The sequence below is a fragment of the Narcine bancroftii genome, chromosome 10 (assembly GCF_036971445.1).
Source record: "Narcine bancroftii isolate sNarBan1 chromosome 10, sNarBan1.hap1, whole genome shotgun sequence".
Classification (NCBI taxonomy): Eukaryota; Metazoa; Chordata; class Chondrichthyes; order Torpediniformes; family Narcinidae; genus Narcine; species Narcine bancroftii.
Window position 1 is genome coordinate 16,517,388 of NC_091478.1, and position 17,482 is coordinate 16,534,869.

Sequence of the window (17,482 nt, forward strand, 5' to 3'; positions counted from 1 at the left end):
CTGTTGGAGTATGTGTTTCACACTCTTCAGCCTCGTCCTGATGGGAGGAGGGAGAACAGTTCCTGTCCGGGGTCCTTCAGTATATTGGCTGCTTTTCCTAGGCAGTGGGAGATGTAGATAAAGTCTGTAAAGGGGGAAAAAAGTTTGTGTGATGTTCTGAACCACATTCACGACCTTCTGTTGTTGTGATCCTGAGCAGTGCAGATCCCGTAGGACTACTCTGGTTTGAAAAAATGGTTTCTTCTGATATGAGAATTTAATGTCATTGACTGTTGAGACAATTTGATAACATCCATTGAAAGACACTGGAGATCCTTTTGAACTGATGCTTGCACCAGCAGGCAATGGAAAAGGGAAGTTCTTATTCATATCAGTTGTGAGATCTTTCTTTGAGGTCAGGACTTAGCATCAGTGCTTTGTCTTTGACTGGAAATACTGGACCCTTATTTCAGGTTTGGATGTATCAGTATTTTTGATGGGTGTAGCACATGCTGAGGAAATTTGTAACCTTTCTGACAAAGTAGTTTACTTCAAATGTTATACATGTCTTTGATTTTAGGAATACATGTTTAGAACATTGCTATTTCAGGTTAAAGAAAGAACTGGAATTACAAAAAGATAATGACTTGGAGAGTACTTATGAGACCCTTCGGACAGAGATACAGTTCTTACAGTTGGTAAGCAATGCTTTAAAATATTGATTATTAACCAAATCTTGTTTTGTGAATTTAGAAAAAGTGATAAATTCATTTGAACTATATATTGCAGCAGCAGTATGTGTAACTAGGAGCCGTAGGTGGAAGCGTTCTAGCGGAGACAACGCTGTACGGCTCCTAGAACGCTTCCACCAGCGTTGTATCCGCTCCATCCTCAACATCCATTGGAGCGCTTACATCCCTAACGTCGAAGTACTCGAGATGGCAGAGGTCGACAGCATCGAGTCCACGCTGCTGAAGATCCAGCTGCGCTGGGTGGTTCACGTCTCCAGAATGGAGGACCATCGCCTTCCCAAGATCGTGTTATATGGCGAGCTCTCCACTGGCCACCGTGACAAAGGTGCACCAAAGAAAAGGTACAAGGACTGCCTAAAGAAATCTCTTGGTGCCTGCCACATTGACCACCGCCAGTGGGCTGATAACGCCTCAAACCGTGCATCTTGGCGCCTCACAGTTTGGCGGGCAGCAACCTCCTTTGAAGAAGACCGCAGAGCCCACCTCACTGACAAAAGGCAAAGGAGGAAAAACCCAACCCCAACCAACCAATTTTCCCCTGCAACCGCTGCAATCGTGTCTGCCTGTCCCGCATCGGACTTGTCAGCCACAAACGAGCCTGCAGCTGACGTGGACTTTTTACCTCCTCCATAAATCTTCGTCCGCGAAGCCAAGCCAAAGAGTATGTGTAACCAAACTATAGCTCATGTGAATCTTGCAACTTCTGAGAACATTTTCAAAGTTAATCAAGGATCTTAAAGAGTAGTTCTAAACATAAATTGCTAAAATAGTGTTATTTAATCTGACATACAGTATAACTCCAATTATCTGAACTTGGATTCTCCAAAATCCTCAATATTTGAATTTTTAAAAAAATTTCAGATAAATGAGGATATCCGAAACAAATCAGAAATCCTCATTTAACCGAAATTTTTTCAAAGCCAAACTGACTGGGGACGTCGGGCTCTCAACAGGAGCGGGGCCTCGATGGGGAGTGATCGGCGGCCAGCATTTTTTTTGGTGAGAGTTAAACATTGTTTTAATGCTTAAAAATTCTTCCCTTGTTGTTTGTTGTTGGTTAAGCACTGTTACAAATGATTTGCTGTGCTACTGGGTTGTTTTTAAAAAATGACCAGTTCTCCAAAATAACCGTTTATCCGACATAGGCCAAGTCTTGACCATTTTGGATAATCAGACGTACTGTACTTCAGCAATGCTGGTAAAGGCAGTTCCTGATTACCATCTTAAAAGAGACATGCTTTATGAAATTGGTGCTTGATGAGTGAGGAAAGTTTCTGTCCCTGCAGTATACGCAGTTGGAATAAGGTTTGGAAAAATAATTTTTAAAAAAGAACTTTTTTGTACTTCTGATTAGTGATTAACTGTTACAAACAAGCTCATTGGTGCAGCTGGTTGAGTTGTTTTTTAATAGCTCCAGCAACCTTGAGCAGTATCAAAATGAAATCCGCACCTGTGAAAAAGAGAAATTGTGAACATTTCAGGTATGTGACCCTTTGTCAGAACAAGGAATGAGTTTTCAGTGGGAGAAAAGTGGGGAAAGCATGTGTAGACAAAGGACGTGTCTGTGATTTAAAAAAAAATTTAATAGGGACAGTTAACAACACAAATTAGTTGTCAATAAGGGGTGGAACTTGGAAAATTGTTTACTTTTTATTTCTACAAATGCAGCCTAACCAGTTTTGTTTTTCCAGCATTTTTTTATTTTCTGTCTTTATTTCTATAAGACTAGTCTGCTTAGATATGTCCCACTTGGCTTACCACAGATCGAAAATCTTAATGTCTGAATAATCTTGATGCACTTTCTTTTAATGTGTCCTATGGAAGGAGACTAAAAATTGTACATGAGGTCTCACTAAAACTCTGTATAATAGTAGCAAAACATTCAATATTCTTTTATTGTCATATAATAAAACAGAAAATGTGATATTACGATAAACTAAAGGATAGCCATCAGCAGAAATTGCCCAGTGCCCCTTACAATCAGGGAAAGGGAAGCAAAAGAGAGTTCCCTCAAGAGTCATTGAGGGTCCATGGATTCACATTCGCAGCCATACAGCCTCTCCCTTAAATACACCCAAAGTTCTGGCCTCCACGACCACCCTCTAATTCCACTATTCTAAGAGTTGAGCCCTCTTGTCCTAACCTCTCCCACCATGGGAAACAACCTTTCTACATCTACTCTGTCCATGCCTTTTCAACATTTGAAATGTTTCAATGAGATCCCCTATCATTCTTCTAAATTCCAACGATTTTGGCCAAGAGCTGTCAAACACTTTTCATTTCCAGAATCATCCTTGTGAACCTCCTCTGAACCTTCTCTAATGTCAGTGCACCCTTTCTTAAATGATGAACCCAAAACCACTCAAGTGAGGTCTCAATGATGCCCTTATAAAGCCCCAACATCACATCCCTACTCTTGTATTCTATTCCTCTTGAAAGAATGCCAGCATTGCATTTGCCTTCTCCTCTGTCGACTCAACCTGCAAGTCTTCAAGCTATCCTACACCTGGGTATTTTCAATTTTCTCCCCTTCTAGAAAATAGTCTGCCCACTTAATTTTTTCTACTAATGTGCATGACCATACACTTTCTGACATTGTATTTCATTTCCCACATCTGCCCATCCTCCAAATCTGTCTAAGTCCTTCTGCAGCCTCCCTGTTTCTCAACATTACAGGCTTCTCCACCTACCTTTGCAATCATGATTACTAATAGCTTTTAAATTCATGATTTTTAATTGAATTTAATTCTACAACTGCTGTTGTGTAATTTGAACTCTGATGTCTGTATGGGTAGTTAAGATTACTAATTGCTAGTCCAATAATGTAAGTAAATCATGAAAATCTGTATATACTGTGGTTGAAATAAAACACAAAATGCTGGAGAAGCTCAGCAGGTCAAACAGTGTCCTTTATGTAGCAAAGGTAAAGATACAGAACTGAAGTTTAAGGCTTGAGCCCTTCATCAAGGTATGAGAAAGTGTCGGCGGGCGTCTGAACAAAAGAGTAGGGGGAGAGGGGGGTGGAAAAAGCAAGAGAAGATAGGTGGAGAAAGGAGGGAGGGGACAGCAGCAAGGAAGGATGGCTGGGTGGGTAAGGGGAAAGAGAGGGGAGAACTGGAAAGATAGGAATGGGGAGGGGAAAGAAAAAGCTAGTATGTTTAGTAAAAAGCGGAAAAGTTGATGTTAATGCCATCTGGCTGAAGAGTGCCCAGACGTAAAATAAGGTGTTGTACCTCCAATCTGCGGGTGGTCTGGGTGGGATAGTGCATAAGCCATAGAGTGTGATGCAGAATTGAAATGGTTGGCTAATGAGAGGTCGCTGTTGTCGTGGACAAAGAGGAGGTGCTCAGTGAATTGATCTCCCAATCTGCAACCGGTCTCTCCGATGTAGAGAATGGCACAAAGGGAGCACCGGGTGTAGTAAATAAGTTCTGAGGATATACAAGTGAAGTGTTGCTTCACTTGAATGTTCTATTTGTGGCCCTGGACCATGGTGAGGGACCAAGACCTAACCCTTAACCACCACCCTCCTCCGCCTGGCAGAACTTGTCCTCGCTCTAAATAACATATCTTAACACATCTCACTTCCTCCAAATCAAAGGAGTAGCCATGGGTACCCGCATGGGTCATAGCTACGCCCGCCTGTTTGTGGGCTTTGTGGAGCAATCCATGCTACAAGCCTACACAGGCAAGACCTCACACCTCTTCCTCCAGTATATCAGCGACTACATTGGGGCTGCCTCATACACCCACGATGAGCTTGTCAACTTCATCCACTTTGCATCCAACTTCCACCATGATCTCAAACTCACCTAGTGTATCGATAACACTCTCCCCTTCCTGGATTTCTCTGTCTCCATCTCAAAAGATGAGCTTTCCACCAACATATACTACAAACCCTCCAACTCCCACAACTACCTGGACTATACCTCTGCACACCCTGTCCCCTACAAAGTTTCCATCTTCCCTCAATTTCTCCATCTCTGCCACATCTTACCCAAGATGAGGTCTTCCATTCCAGAACTTTCAAAAAATGTCTGCCTTCTTCCACAAATGTGGCTTCCCCTTCACCACTATCAATTCAGCCTTTGCCACATTTCCTCCATTTCCCACTCATCTGCCTTGGACCCCTCTCCCCCCAGATGCAATAAAAATAGAATCCACCACATTCTCACCTACCACCCTACCAGCCTCCGCATCCAACATATCATCTGCCGGAATTTCTGGCACTTACTACAGGATCCCACCACCAGACACATTTATCCTCCTCCCCTCTTGGCCTTCTGCAGAGACCACTCCCTCCATGATTCCCTCATGCACTCATCTTTTCTCCCCCACCCCCAGCAACTTTCCCTGTGCCCACAGGAGGAGTAACACGCGCACACACCTCCTTCCTCACTACAGTCCGGCACCCCAAAAAGCCCTTTCAAGTGAAGCAATGCTTGTGTATCCACAGGACTTATTTATTGGATCCAGTCCTTCCTTTGTGGAATTCTCTACATCGGAGAGACCAGTCACAGATTGGGAGATCGCTTCGCTGAGTACCTCCTCTCCATCTGCAACAACAGCCACCTTCCAGTAGCCAACGATTTCAATTCCGAGTCACACTCATGTCCGTCCATGGCCGTACGTACTATCCCACCCGCAGATAGGAGGAACATCTTGTTTTCCAGCCAGATGGCATTAACATCAACTTTTCTGCTTTCTACAAAACCTGCTCGCCTTTTCTTTCTCCTCCCCTTTCCAATCTTTCTATTTCTCCTCTTCCTTCCCCACCCAGCCATCTCCCCTACCCCTCCTTGCTGTTGTCCTCTCCCTCCTTTCTCTATCTATCATCTCCTGCCTTTGCCACCCATCCTCCCCCCTCCCTTTTCTTTTGTTCGGATGCCTGCCAGCATTTTCTCATACCTTGATGAAGGGCTCAAGCCTGAAACATCGGTTATGCATTTTTATCTTTGCCTTTGTTTGACCTCCTGAGCTTCTCCAGCATTTTGTGTTTTAGTCCAATAATGTAATTAGGTCATAAAATCATAGATTTCTACAGCATCATTTTGGCCTTCTGTATCTACACGAGCATCATAGTTATCTGCCTGCATTAATTTGATATTCCCCTAGTCCCTGCTCACTCACCAGATCCCTTTCAAATCTCTTCCCTCTTACCATAAGCCTATACTCTCAAGTTCCAGGCACTTATACCATAGAATAGAAACATGGGGTTATCTACCTTATTAAAGCCTATTGTCACCTCTCCTCATTCTTTTAAGGAAATATAGATGTATCTTATCTAATTCATAAATTAATTCAAGCCCTTCAATCCAGTCAATCTCCTTTTCAATCTTTTCTCCAGCCTAATCATGATCTCCCTTTTGTCTGGTGACCAGACCTGTTCAGAATTCTCCAAGTGCCAGCAAGTAATTCTAGTAAGTGCCAGAATTCTCCAATTCTATTTAAGACTGTCAGATGACATTCCAAGAATCAGCACCTCTGCTAATGAAGGCAAGCATGTCATGGATTGCATAAAATTTACAATTCTAGTTCATTTCTCAGCATGCATTTAACACAAAGTAAGGCCTTTGTTGTCCTGCTCAGTGGCACATGCAGGGCTTCAGTGACCATTTATTTTTTTTATGATCTGGGGTCAAGTTATCATTAGGCAGTAATTTGCCCTGGGTCATTTGGTCTGTGAAGACTACTAATGAGAATGATCAATGTTTTGAACATGAGAAAGAAAGCATAAAACCAGCAAAATTTGAAATGTTCCATTGTCTTTTTAGAAACTATCACAGAACAACTATCCACAGAAGTCCTAAAGATCACATTAGTGATCATCTGATTCCGATTGTACAAATGAGCAAAAACACGTTGGACAAAGGTAACACCAATAATTTGAGAAGTAAGACATGGGCATTGTACACAGAACCTAATTTAAAGTGCTGTTACAGTTTTCTTTAGTTGAATTTGAATTACAAGTTAAAAATTAAACAAAATAACTTGTTTCTTTTAATGTTCAAAGCATTGGTTTTGCCACAGTGAGAAAATACACTTTAATTTCAGTGGAAATGCTATTAAATGACTTTGTCTTGTAGCCGATTTACTGAAGAGATTCTTACAATAAATTAAATATATTAAAATGCAACCTGGTTAGTGTTCTCGTGGAACATTATTCAGCACTGAGGGACAGAAAACAGGATTTTTTTGTTTTTTTTCCTTTGTTAATTAATTATCATTCTAATGTTATATTTTAAGTGTGTGTAAATGTAAAAATAAATTGCTTTGTAGTGCTGAATTTAACATTCTTCCACTTTCCCAATGAACATAATATGGGAAAACAGACTGTATGACCAAGACTGAAAGTGGTTGTGTGTGTGTTAGACATTCCTTAGTATTTTGAATACCTAAATTAAGGCAGGGGAAATTCCTCAGCAGCAGTGGAGGGGATAAAGTCATGTCCTTTCCTCAGACATTGAAATGCAAAATAAATTTTATCCAAGGACCTCCAGTTGCCCAATTTCCAAACTGTAAACAGTAACTAACATGAGCAAGAATTTTCAGCTTTGGAAGAACTGATAAATAATTTTCGCACATTTTAAAGTTTGTTTCTGGATTTGGATTTGAAATTTTTTGTGCCCTCAAGATTATCACTATCTTGTGGAAGATGGATTAAGCAATACCACCTTCTCTCCATCTGATCTATGGTGGCCATTCAAAAGGAGGATATAGTCATTGGTTATTGTGTGTCTCTCTCTCTCTCTCTCTCTCTCTCTCTCTCTCTCTCACACACACAGTTTGAAAAAATAGTTTTTTAATAAGATTTAAATGGTATTGCAAAACCAACAAATGCAAACATCGCTGTATTCTCCTTTGGAATGACCATCCTACCATCTCAAATGCTTCCTTGAGCAGAGATAATTTCCTTGTGCATTTCATTCAGTTCAAATTTATTGTCACACATCAAAACATGCAGTGATAGAGGCTGTTTATCGAGCAGTCCAGAGGACATCTTGAACATAATACAAGTCATGCACAATACAAGAGTGTAGAGTGCAGAATTAAGGGAGATCAGTTGGTACAGAGCAAAGAGAACATAATTTTACTATTTTCTGGTTCTTTGAGTGGGGGTGAAGAAAGTGTGGCTGGGGTGGGATGAGCCTTTACATTAGCTGCTTTTGCAAGGCATCAAGAGTTATAGATGGAATTAAAGGTGAAGGTGATCTATCACTATTTTAATCCACCATGTTTTATTTTGGCCCAGTGGCAGATGCCATTTTCAATGATTCAATTAGTTTGAGACTATGTAGTGGAGATTACATTTGCAGGGCCTTGTTCTTTGGCTCACCATTCACTTGACCAATACCTACTGAGGAAAGAAACCCCATGGTCTTTAATATCAGCAATTACTTATCAAGTTATGTCCTACACATCATAGAATCCAGTGCAGAAATGTGAATTTCCACAGGCTTCCCAGTTGTCAATAAAAAAACCTGCTCACTGACCTAGCAATGTGTTCAGGTGCAATGGGACAAATCTGCTGATAGGAAAATGTAAAATATTGTAGATTTTATGTCTGTTCCAATGTTTTTTAATTGATCTTTAGCGTGTGAATTTGGTTTTGGGGTCTTAAAGGTTTACTGACTGAATGTCAAAGACATACATATACAACACAACCTATACTTTTGACTACTGGTAGATCAGGTGCTGGACCTTACTGAATGTCAAGGCTGTGCCAGACTGAATCAGAAAAATTTACCACATAGCAAGTAAATTACCCATCCTCTCTGTGCCCGGAAATAAAGCCATCCATTCTAATTCCATCTTCCAGCTCTTCATTCAGACCCGTGTATGTCACAGCTCTTCAGAACACATTCCCATATTTTTTTAAAGAGAAGCAAGAAGCGGTTTCCATTATCTTTTTAAGCAGTGAATTTCAATTTCCCTCTGAAAGACTTTCTTCTTGTTCACCACCACACAATACCTACTCACCCATCTGCTAATCACTTGGGATTTTAAATGGATCCATTATATTTTGTTTAGCTAGGCCCTTCATTATTTCATGCATTCAACACTTCAGATTATAGAAGATGAAGTGAAAGGAGATTACATATTATTGATATCCCTGTTGTGGATGTTTTGCTTGTGCCAAATTCTGCTTTATCCATATCTTTGGAGATGGTCATGGCTTTATTGATTATTTCAGTTCAATGGCTTGCAGTGATAAGGGGCATGTGGGCACATTTGCATAAATTACCTGCACAATCTACAATAATAGCCAGTCTACGTGTATGTCAATTATTATCAAATTTTTAATTGTTACTTCCTGTTGGGTATGGAATGGAATGAAGATCTAGTCCAGGAAAGATAAAGATATAATTACTAAAATAAATAATAAAATATAATATGTATTTTCCTTAACCAATAAGGAACAATGCAAATCGATAAAGAAACTAAGGACGTCAAATTTATTAATTATCTTAAGGAACTAGGCATGATTTATTCACTGATGTTTTGAATAATTTTCACTGACGTATATTGTATTACTAATCCTATCTTTATCAAACTGCACCATGTTTTAATGACTGTCAGGATCCCTATTGAACATAGAATATTACAGCACAGTACAGGCCCTTTGGCCCACAATGTTGTGCCAACCTATATAAGCATACTCAACAGCCTAAACCTTCCCCATGTCACACCCATAAACCTCTTATTTTCTTCCATCCATGTACCTGTTCAAGAATCTTTTAAATATCACTATTGTACCAACCTCTACCACCAACCCTGGCAATGCATTTCAGGCACCAATTATTCTCTGTGTCAAAAACTTACCCATAATGTCTCCTTTAAACATTCTTTCCCTCACTTTATACAGTTGTCCTTGGTTTTTCTTACTGTTACCCTGGGGGAAAAAAGTGCAGTATGCCAATCCTAACTATGCCTCTCATACAGTAATCTTATAGACTTTTATTGTCACCTCTCATCCTTCTTCAAAGAGAAAAGCGTTAATTCTGTCAACCTTTTCCCATAAGACATGTTCTCCAATCCATGCAACATCCTGGTAAATCTCCTCTGCACCCTCTCTAAAGCTTTCACATCCTTCCTGTAATGAGGCAATCAGAACTGAATGCAATATTCTAAATGTGGTCTAACCAAAGTTTTATAGAGCTGCAACATTACCTCTCGACTTTTGAACTCAATTTCCTTCTTAATGAAGGCCAGGATAGCATAAGCTTTCTTAACTATGAAGCTGCATGGCCACCTTGAGCGATCTATGGATTTGAATCCCACGGTCCCTTTTCTTCACACAATTAATAATTCTGCCATTAACCATATCCTCCGCCTTCAAGTACAATCTTCTAAAATACGTCACTTCACACATAACCAGGTTGAACTCCCATCTTCCACTTCTCCACCCTACTCTGCATCTTTTCAAAACCTTCTTTTAACCTACAGCAACTACCCACAATATCTCCACACTTTGTGTCATCTGCAAATTTACTGACCCATCCTTTTAATTCTTCATCCAAGTCATTTATAAAAATCACAAAGAGTAGGGGGTCCCACAACAGATCCCTGTGGAACTCCACTTGTCACTGACTTCCTTGTAGAGTGCGTCCATCCATCACTACCCTCTACCTTTTGCAGGCAAGGATTATTGTTATATGGTCATTTTATCAAGAAATATAATCTGAGACTTGAGTCTCAGTCGGATTCGCCAACAGGAGTCTACTTCAGCATTACATTTTGAGGAATCATTACTTAAGGTGCATAGATAATTTCTAATAATTTCTTTTGCTCATTTCAGCATTTAGAAGCCTTCCATTTCATTTGTCTTGAAATTTTAGGATTTAATCATTTTCAAATCTTGGCCATGCTTAACAGGAATTTCAAGTATATATGTAAATTTTATTATTTCACTTATCACATTTCTTTTGCTTTGGAACATATTTTATAAATAATATTTTGTTTTATTTTGACTCTGCAACAGATTAATTTTGTCTCTTCGCTTGCAAGATCCTATAATAATTCTAACCAGTATAATTCTCTCTGGATGATTTGTTGTTGCCATTATTTGCCTCACCTAATCAATTTATTAATCCATTTGGAGTTACAGCTCTAATCTGAATTTGTTGTTTTTAGATTTGTGCTTGTGCCTGCATGTCCAGCGTAACTCTGAAAGTTTAATATTGTTCTCCAGTGGTGTTTCTAAATATCATCCTTCAATCTGCGTCATTTATGTCTGATAGAAATAAATATCCAACTACTCTTATTTATCTTTTCAAGTTTACCATTCTCACCCATCACTTGCCTCAGCATCCATTTCTTGGTGCAGGTATATTTCCTTTAACAGTATTCTGAATGTGAAGAAATAATCCACTTGTGTTTCCTCTACCCATTGCCTCCTTTTACTCTTTTCATTGAAAATGATGAGCATGACATTGGTCATTTCAATTTTACTACTCTTCTCCCTTCACGTTCTCTGAGTGTTCAGCATCACCTTCCCTCACTATCCTTTTTAGTCTTTAAACGTTCAGAAAACAATCGTGAAGATAGGATTTAGAAAGCATGCATAATGAAACCGAAGATTAAATAAATCACTAGAAAGTGAACAATGCTCAGTTCTTACAGTTAACATATTTGACATCATTTTTTTTTTTAAATGTCTTGTCTATTGCTTGATGGGACTATGTTGGATTGTTCATAAGGGTGTTTACGGTTGTAATTGTTAGTATTACTAAATGTAATTAAACATTAATAATAATATCCTTGTGATTTTTATTTTTAAAATAATTCAAAAAAAAATATCCATTGTCAAACGGCATTGGTTGAAGATACTATGGGCTGTCCTCAACCTTCACCATTTTAATTGACAACTTGTAGATGTAGAAAACCATCTGTATGCTTGAGACCAGCAAACTTTGTTACTTTTTTTGGGTGAGATATAACTTGATTAAAGCTTCAATCTATTTTTATGTAGTTTATACCTTGAAATGAACCTGAAAGGAAAATTAAGCTCTTTTCATTCTGCTCATCAGTCAGAGACATTAATTTCTAATGCAAATTTATTTCTAACATATCTGCCATGTGCTTATATAAATGAAAGTCATTGTAATATGTACATTGGTGTGTCAAAATATTTTTTAAGTTTGCATATTAGGCACCTGGAGTTCATTATCAGTGACATCACGCGTCAATTGTTTTCATTAATGTAACTCCTACTCATGTAGTAATCAAATTGAGACAATTAGGCATCACGTGTGTTTCTCTGGATACCAATAAGTCTAATGAAGATTTCCTAGTTTCTCGCGCTTCATCCTTCGCATGCTGTTTAAATGCAGACAACTTTTGTGTAACATCTATTTTGGTTATAATAGATTCATCGAGCCATATTTCCTGTACGCCAAACATGGTCAAGCTTGGCTGTGTGAACTCCCACAATTTCCTCAACTACACCTCTTATTCTGTGTCATGCAAAGATGCCATCTTCTCTCATTTTGCAATTGTGGGACATGTAACATTTGTTCCCACAACTCTACCGTCACCACCATCCAGGGATCTCAACAGCCCTCCCAGGTGAGGCAGTGATTCACAGGTGCATTCCCCTACCTGGTCTATTGTACTCAGTGCTCATGGCCTCTTCAACACTGACAAGACCAAGTGTAGATTATCAGAATTTATTGTCTGAACAAGTCATGAAATTTGTTGTTTTGCAGCAGCGTCGTAGAGTAAACATTCATATATTATGAACCATCTTGCAACAATAATGTAAAAATAGTGTTGCACAAAAAAAAGGCAGGGTCATTTGTTCAATGATTAGTCAGGAATCTGATGGCAGCAGGGAAGAAGCTGACCTCATGCTGCTGAGTGCTTGTCTTTAAGCTCCTGTACCTTTTTCCTGATGGTACCAGAGTGAAGAGGGCATAGCCTGGGTGGTGGTGGTCTTTGAGGATAGAGGCTGCTTTTTTAAGACACTGTCTCATGTGGATGTCCTTGATGGAGTGAAGTCTGGTGCCCATGATGTCGCTGGCCGAGTTAACAACCCTTTGAAGTTTTTCATTTTCCGGAGACTTGGTGCCTACGTACAAGACAGTGATACTACCAGTCGGTATGGTCTCCATAGTACACCTGTAGAAGTTTTTGAGAGTCTTCGGTGACATACTGAATCTCCTCAAACACCTCAAAGTATAGCTGGTGGTGGGTCTTCTTCGTGATTACATCAACATGGAGGTTCCAGTATAGCCTTCTATAACATCAGTCTTGAACCTCTGGTTGCTTGTCATTTCAACTCCCATTTCCACATTAATCTATCTGTTCTCAGCCCAATGGTATGAACATTGAATTTTCCAATTTCAGAGAACTGACTTCCTCCTGCGTATCTCCCACCATTTCCTGGGGACTTCCCCTTTCTTCACCTTTTCCATCCCTTTTCCTAGACTAATCATCATCCCCCACCTGGGGTAAAACAGGTGATGAAGGGCTCAAGCCCAAAACGTTGGTGATGTATCTTTACCGTTGCTACATAAAGGCACTATTTGACCTGCTAAGTTTCTCCAGCATTTGTGTGTTTTTTTTTCATTCTCTCCCACCTGGTTCCATCTGCCCACTATTTCTGCCTAGTCTGGTTCTGCCTATCACCTACCAGTGTCTTTAGCTCTCCCTCGCTCTTCTATATACTAACACTTTTTCTTCTAGACTCTTGAACTTTGACCATCTCTTTTCCACACTTGCCGAGTTCCAGTAAAAAAAAATTTTGAGTTATACAGAAGATAGGTTTGGAAAACTATCATTGTTCTGGTATCTCTTCTCATTATTCACACGTACGAATAGTTTCCATTTATCATGAAAAATACACCCTTTTTAAATGTGAGTTGCATCAGAAAATGTATACTTAAGTGAGATCCTTCTAAACAAACCTTCAGACCATGACATATTAGACAAATTTACGGGTTGAAAGCTGGTCATTTTAGCTCTGCTTCCTGTCTGACATTGTATCCTGCTACCATTTTGCATTTAGTTTTACTAATCTTGTTCCCATGCTATTATTGTTCAGCCTTCTGCATAATTGCTTTTTGTGGCCTTTCCACAAGCCAAAATGCAATATTACTTCAAAGTTGGATTGCTTTCACGATTCGACTTTTTTTTTGCTTCCCAATAGAGGTCCACGATAATTACCGGTGGATATATTCACCAGTTTTTCAGCCATTGCAGTTATCCATCAGAAATGCTGTACTCTCCGCTGATATTGCTTATATTTGTTGAAATAATTTTCAGAAATCCTTGTGTAAGAAACATGATTGCCAATTTGTGATAGAGGGCCAATACACCATAATAAAAGTTATATGTTTACAAAAACCAAATACTTCATAGAAGTGTTTTATAAACATGTATAGATACATATTAGTAATGAATGTGTGCAATTTTCATTTTCCATTTTTTCATGATTCTATAACTTCAGGTACAAATATTCAGGTGTATATATATATCTCTACAAATGGGTGCGGCTAATTCTTTACAATTTGCATGAATGGGTTGGTAATGAGACTAAAGTGGAAAGTGAGGAATGGGATAGAATCGAGGACCATCACCACAAGGGTACAGATCCATTGAAGAATTAATTTAAAGAATTCTTTATTAAATTAATTTAATGTTTTGATGCTTGCTGATTGCTGTAATCTAGACGAACCCTTCCTTATTGGCACTTGCCAGGTCTTTTCAGTGACGAATTAATGTGTGAGGCAATTGTTAATAGATTTCCTGTGCTCTTTCCATCATGTGTTAATTTAAAAACAAACCCCCTAAAGCAGACCATTTTCCAATGAAGTCCTTAAACTTGCTGGAGAAGAACTTGATGCAGATTCACAGCCTCATCTCCCACATCTGGGGAGGAAATTCTAAAGGAACTGGCATAAAAATGTGACCATCCAGGAATGAGACTAATTAAACTACAGAAGGATCTCTGCTGTCTGCCAGGGCAAAGTTATCCCACAGGCCTTTGCAGTTCAGAAGAGCTGTGTTCCAAAATAGCATCAAGCAGCACAAGGAATATGATGGTCACTCTGGTTAGGAACATAGGAAGTAGGAACAGGAGTAGGCCAAAAATGGCCCATCGAGCCTGTTCTGCCATTCAATTCGGTCATGGATGATCTTAAAGTTCAGTACCCCATCCCCGCCTTCTCTCCGTAACCCCTAATTCCCTTATACTGAAGAAATATATCTAATTCCCTCTTAAATAGGAACATAGGAAGTAGGAACAGGAGTAGGCCAAAAATGGCCCATCGAGCCTGTTCTGCCATTCAATAAGATCACGGCTGATCTAATTAATGACCTAACTCCACCTACCTGCCTTCTCCCCATATCCCCTAATTCCTCTATCATGTAAAAATTTATCTAATGAATAAAAATACAGGAACAGTGTCAACAGCTACATCTGGCCTTTTTTGAACTTAAATGTGTTTGAGAGGGACCAGAGAATCCTTCTTGAACTTGCCTGACCTCAGAAATATACAGTGTCTCCATCTCCTGCTGTAATGAAGTGGTTACTCCATGGTCTGCTTTGGAGCTACAATATAAAAGCATATGCATATATTTCCAAGTCATTGTCAACTTGATTCCACCAAAATCAGTAATCTTATAATCTGGAATATTCTTCTATCATTATCATCAAACCAGGAGATCAACTCTGGTTCAATAAAGACTGCAAAAACCATACACGAACAAACATACCTGGACAAATGTCTCAAGGTAAAACTCTGCACCTGACCTTCCGTTGCTTCGTCACTAATGATGTTTGTTTCAGGCATTATTTGCAGATGTGTATTCTGCAAATATAATACTCTGAAGTTGTAGAGAAAGATGCATTTTGAAAGGCCTTTGCTTGAAGGCCAGATCTGCAACAGTTTTTGAAAAAGGTCATCCTGCTTGGAAGTGGGTACAGCAGGTTTTGGTGCTTTCCTGATTAGTATCATTGGAAGGAAACAATTCTAAGTCAACTTTGGTATTATTCACTGAATCATATGTACACAGCAGAGGTGAAGGATGAATTTAGCAATGGGTTTATATCTGACTGGTTGTTTCTGCTTGTGTAATATTTGTTTCGAAACTGATCTTGTGAGGTGGCCATCACAATAGAGTCCATAGAGTATCTTCCTCCCTTGAGTTTCCTGTACCTTTGCTACTTGTTAATAATAGCTTAACATCATCAAACCACCCCTAGCCAGCTGCTTGCAGCAGCATTACATTCATGTGAGGCAGTAGAGCACAGTGCACCACTGATGATCCTTCCCCGAGAGGGATTGCAGTTGGTGCCTTGAAGCTGGCCATGACGCATTCATAAGGGGTTAGTAACGAAGGTGGGAACGTTAGGTATTAATGATGAAGCAGTGAAATGGATTCAACAATGGTTGGATGGGAGATGCTAGAGAGTAGTGGTGGAAAATTGTTTGTCGAATTGGAGGCCGGTGACTAGTGGAGTGCCTCAGGGATCAATACTGGGTCCGCTGCTGTTTGTCCTTTGAATTAATGATCTGGATGATAGGGTGGGAAATTGGATTAGTAAATTTGCAGATGATACAAAAGTTGGTGGTGTTGTGGACAGTGAGGAAGATTATCAAAGCTTACAGAGTGATATAGGACAGTTAGAAGAGTGGGCTGGAAGATGGCAGATGGAGTTTAATACTGATAAATGTGGGGTGCTACATTTTGGTAGGACTAATCAAAACAGTTCATACACATTAAATGGTAGACAATTGAGGAGTGAAGTGGATCAAAGGGATTTAGGAGTCATGGTACACAATTCCCTGAAAGTTGAATCACATGAAGAAGGCATTTGGTATGTTGGCCTTCATAAATCAGAGTATTGAATACAAAAGTTGAGATATTATGTTGAAGTCGTATAAGGCATTGGTGAGGCCAAATTTGGAATACTGTGTGCAGTTTTGGTCGCTGAATTACAGGAAGGACAGAAACAGAGAGTGTGCAGAGGAGCTTTACGAGAATGTTGCCGGGGTTTCAGGGTTTGAGTTACAGAGAAAGGTGAGCAGTCTGGGACTTTATTCCCTGGAGCATAGACAATTGAGGGGTGATTTGATAGAGGTATTAAAAATTATAAAGGGGACAAATAGAGTCAATGTGAATAGACTTTTTCTATTGAGAGTGGGGGAGATTCAAACAAGAGGGCATGGATTGAGAGTAAAAGGAGAAAAATTTTTGGGGAAACCTGAGGGGGAATTTCTTCATGCAGAGGGTGGTGGAATGAACTTCCGGCTGAGGTGGTAGAAGCAAGATCAATGTTAACATTTAAGGAAAAGTTGGATAGGTATATGGATGGGAGAGGTGTGGAGGGTTATGGGCTGAATGCAGGCCAGTGGGACTAGGTGAGAGAAATTGTTCACCATGGACTAGAAGGGCTGAACTGGTCTGTTTCTGTGCTGTATGTGGTTATGTGGTAAGTTTCCTGACATAAAAGTGAGAATCTCCACCTTTACAGTCAGGATTTTTCACTGCATGAAAGGGCCTTGTGTCTCCTAAAGCATACTAATTACCTCTGACTTGCGTAATTGTAAGTGTGAGTACTGTATGCATAGAACTTGTTATAATGAGAAACAGCTGCAGTCCTTCTGCTCAGTTTATGGCTATTCTAAAAAGAAAATTGGAATATTGATATATAGGCATGGTTCTACCTCACTGAAATTAATGATAAGGCATTTTATTTCTATTTTACTGAACAGATAATTAATTAATTTGTACTATCCTACCCT

The 17,482-nt window shown here is 39.5% G+C and overlaps 1 protein-coding gene across 4 annotated transcripts in view; it reads left to right on the forward strand.

The window, feature by feature from the left end:
• ccdc172 (coiled-coil domain containing 172) overlaps nucleotides 1-10,600 on the forward strand; it is a 37,528-nt gene extending 26,928 nt beyond the window's left edge. For 3 of the 4 annotated variants that reach the window (XM_069900024.1, XM_069900027.1, XM_069900028.1), the window contains 2 exons: nucleotides 590-677; nucleotides 6,506-10,600. In XM_069900024.1, coding sequence (XP_069756125.1) covers nucleotides 590-677; nucleotides 6,506-6,541 — 124 coding nt within the window. In that variant the 3' untranslated portion in view covers nucleotides 6,542-10,600. Of the gene's footprint in view, nucleotides 1-589; nucleotides 678-6,078; nucleotides 6,152-6,505 lie in introns of all 4 variants that reach the window. The other variant, XM_069900026.1, reaches the window with a different exon arrangement.
• The last annotated feature ends 6,882 nt before the right edge of the window (nucleotides 10,601-17,482 follow it).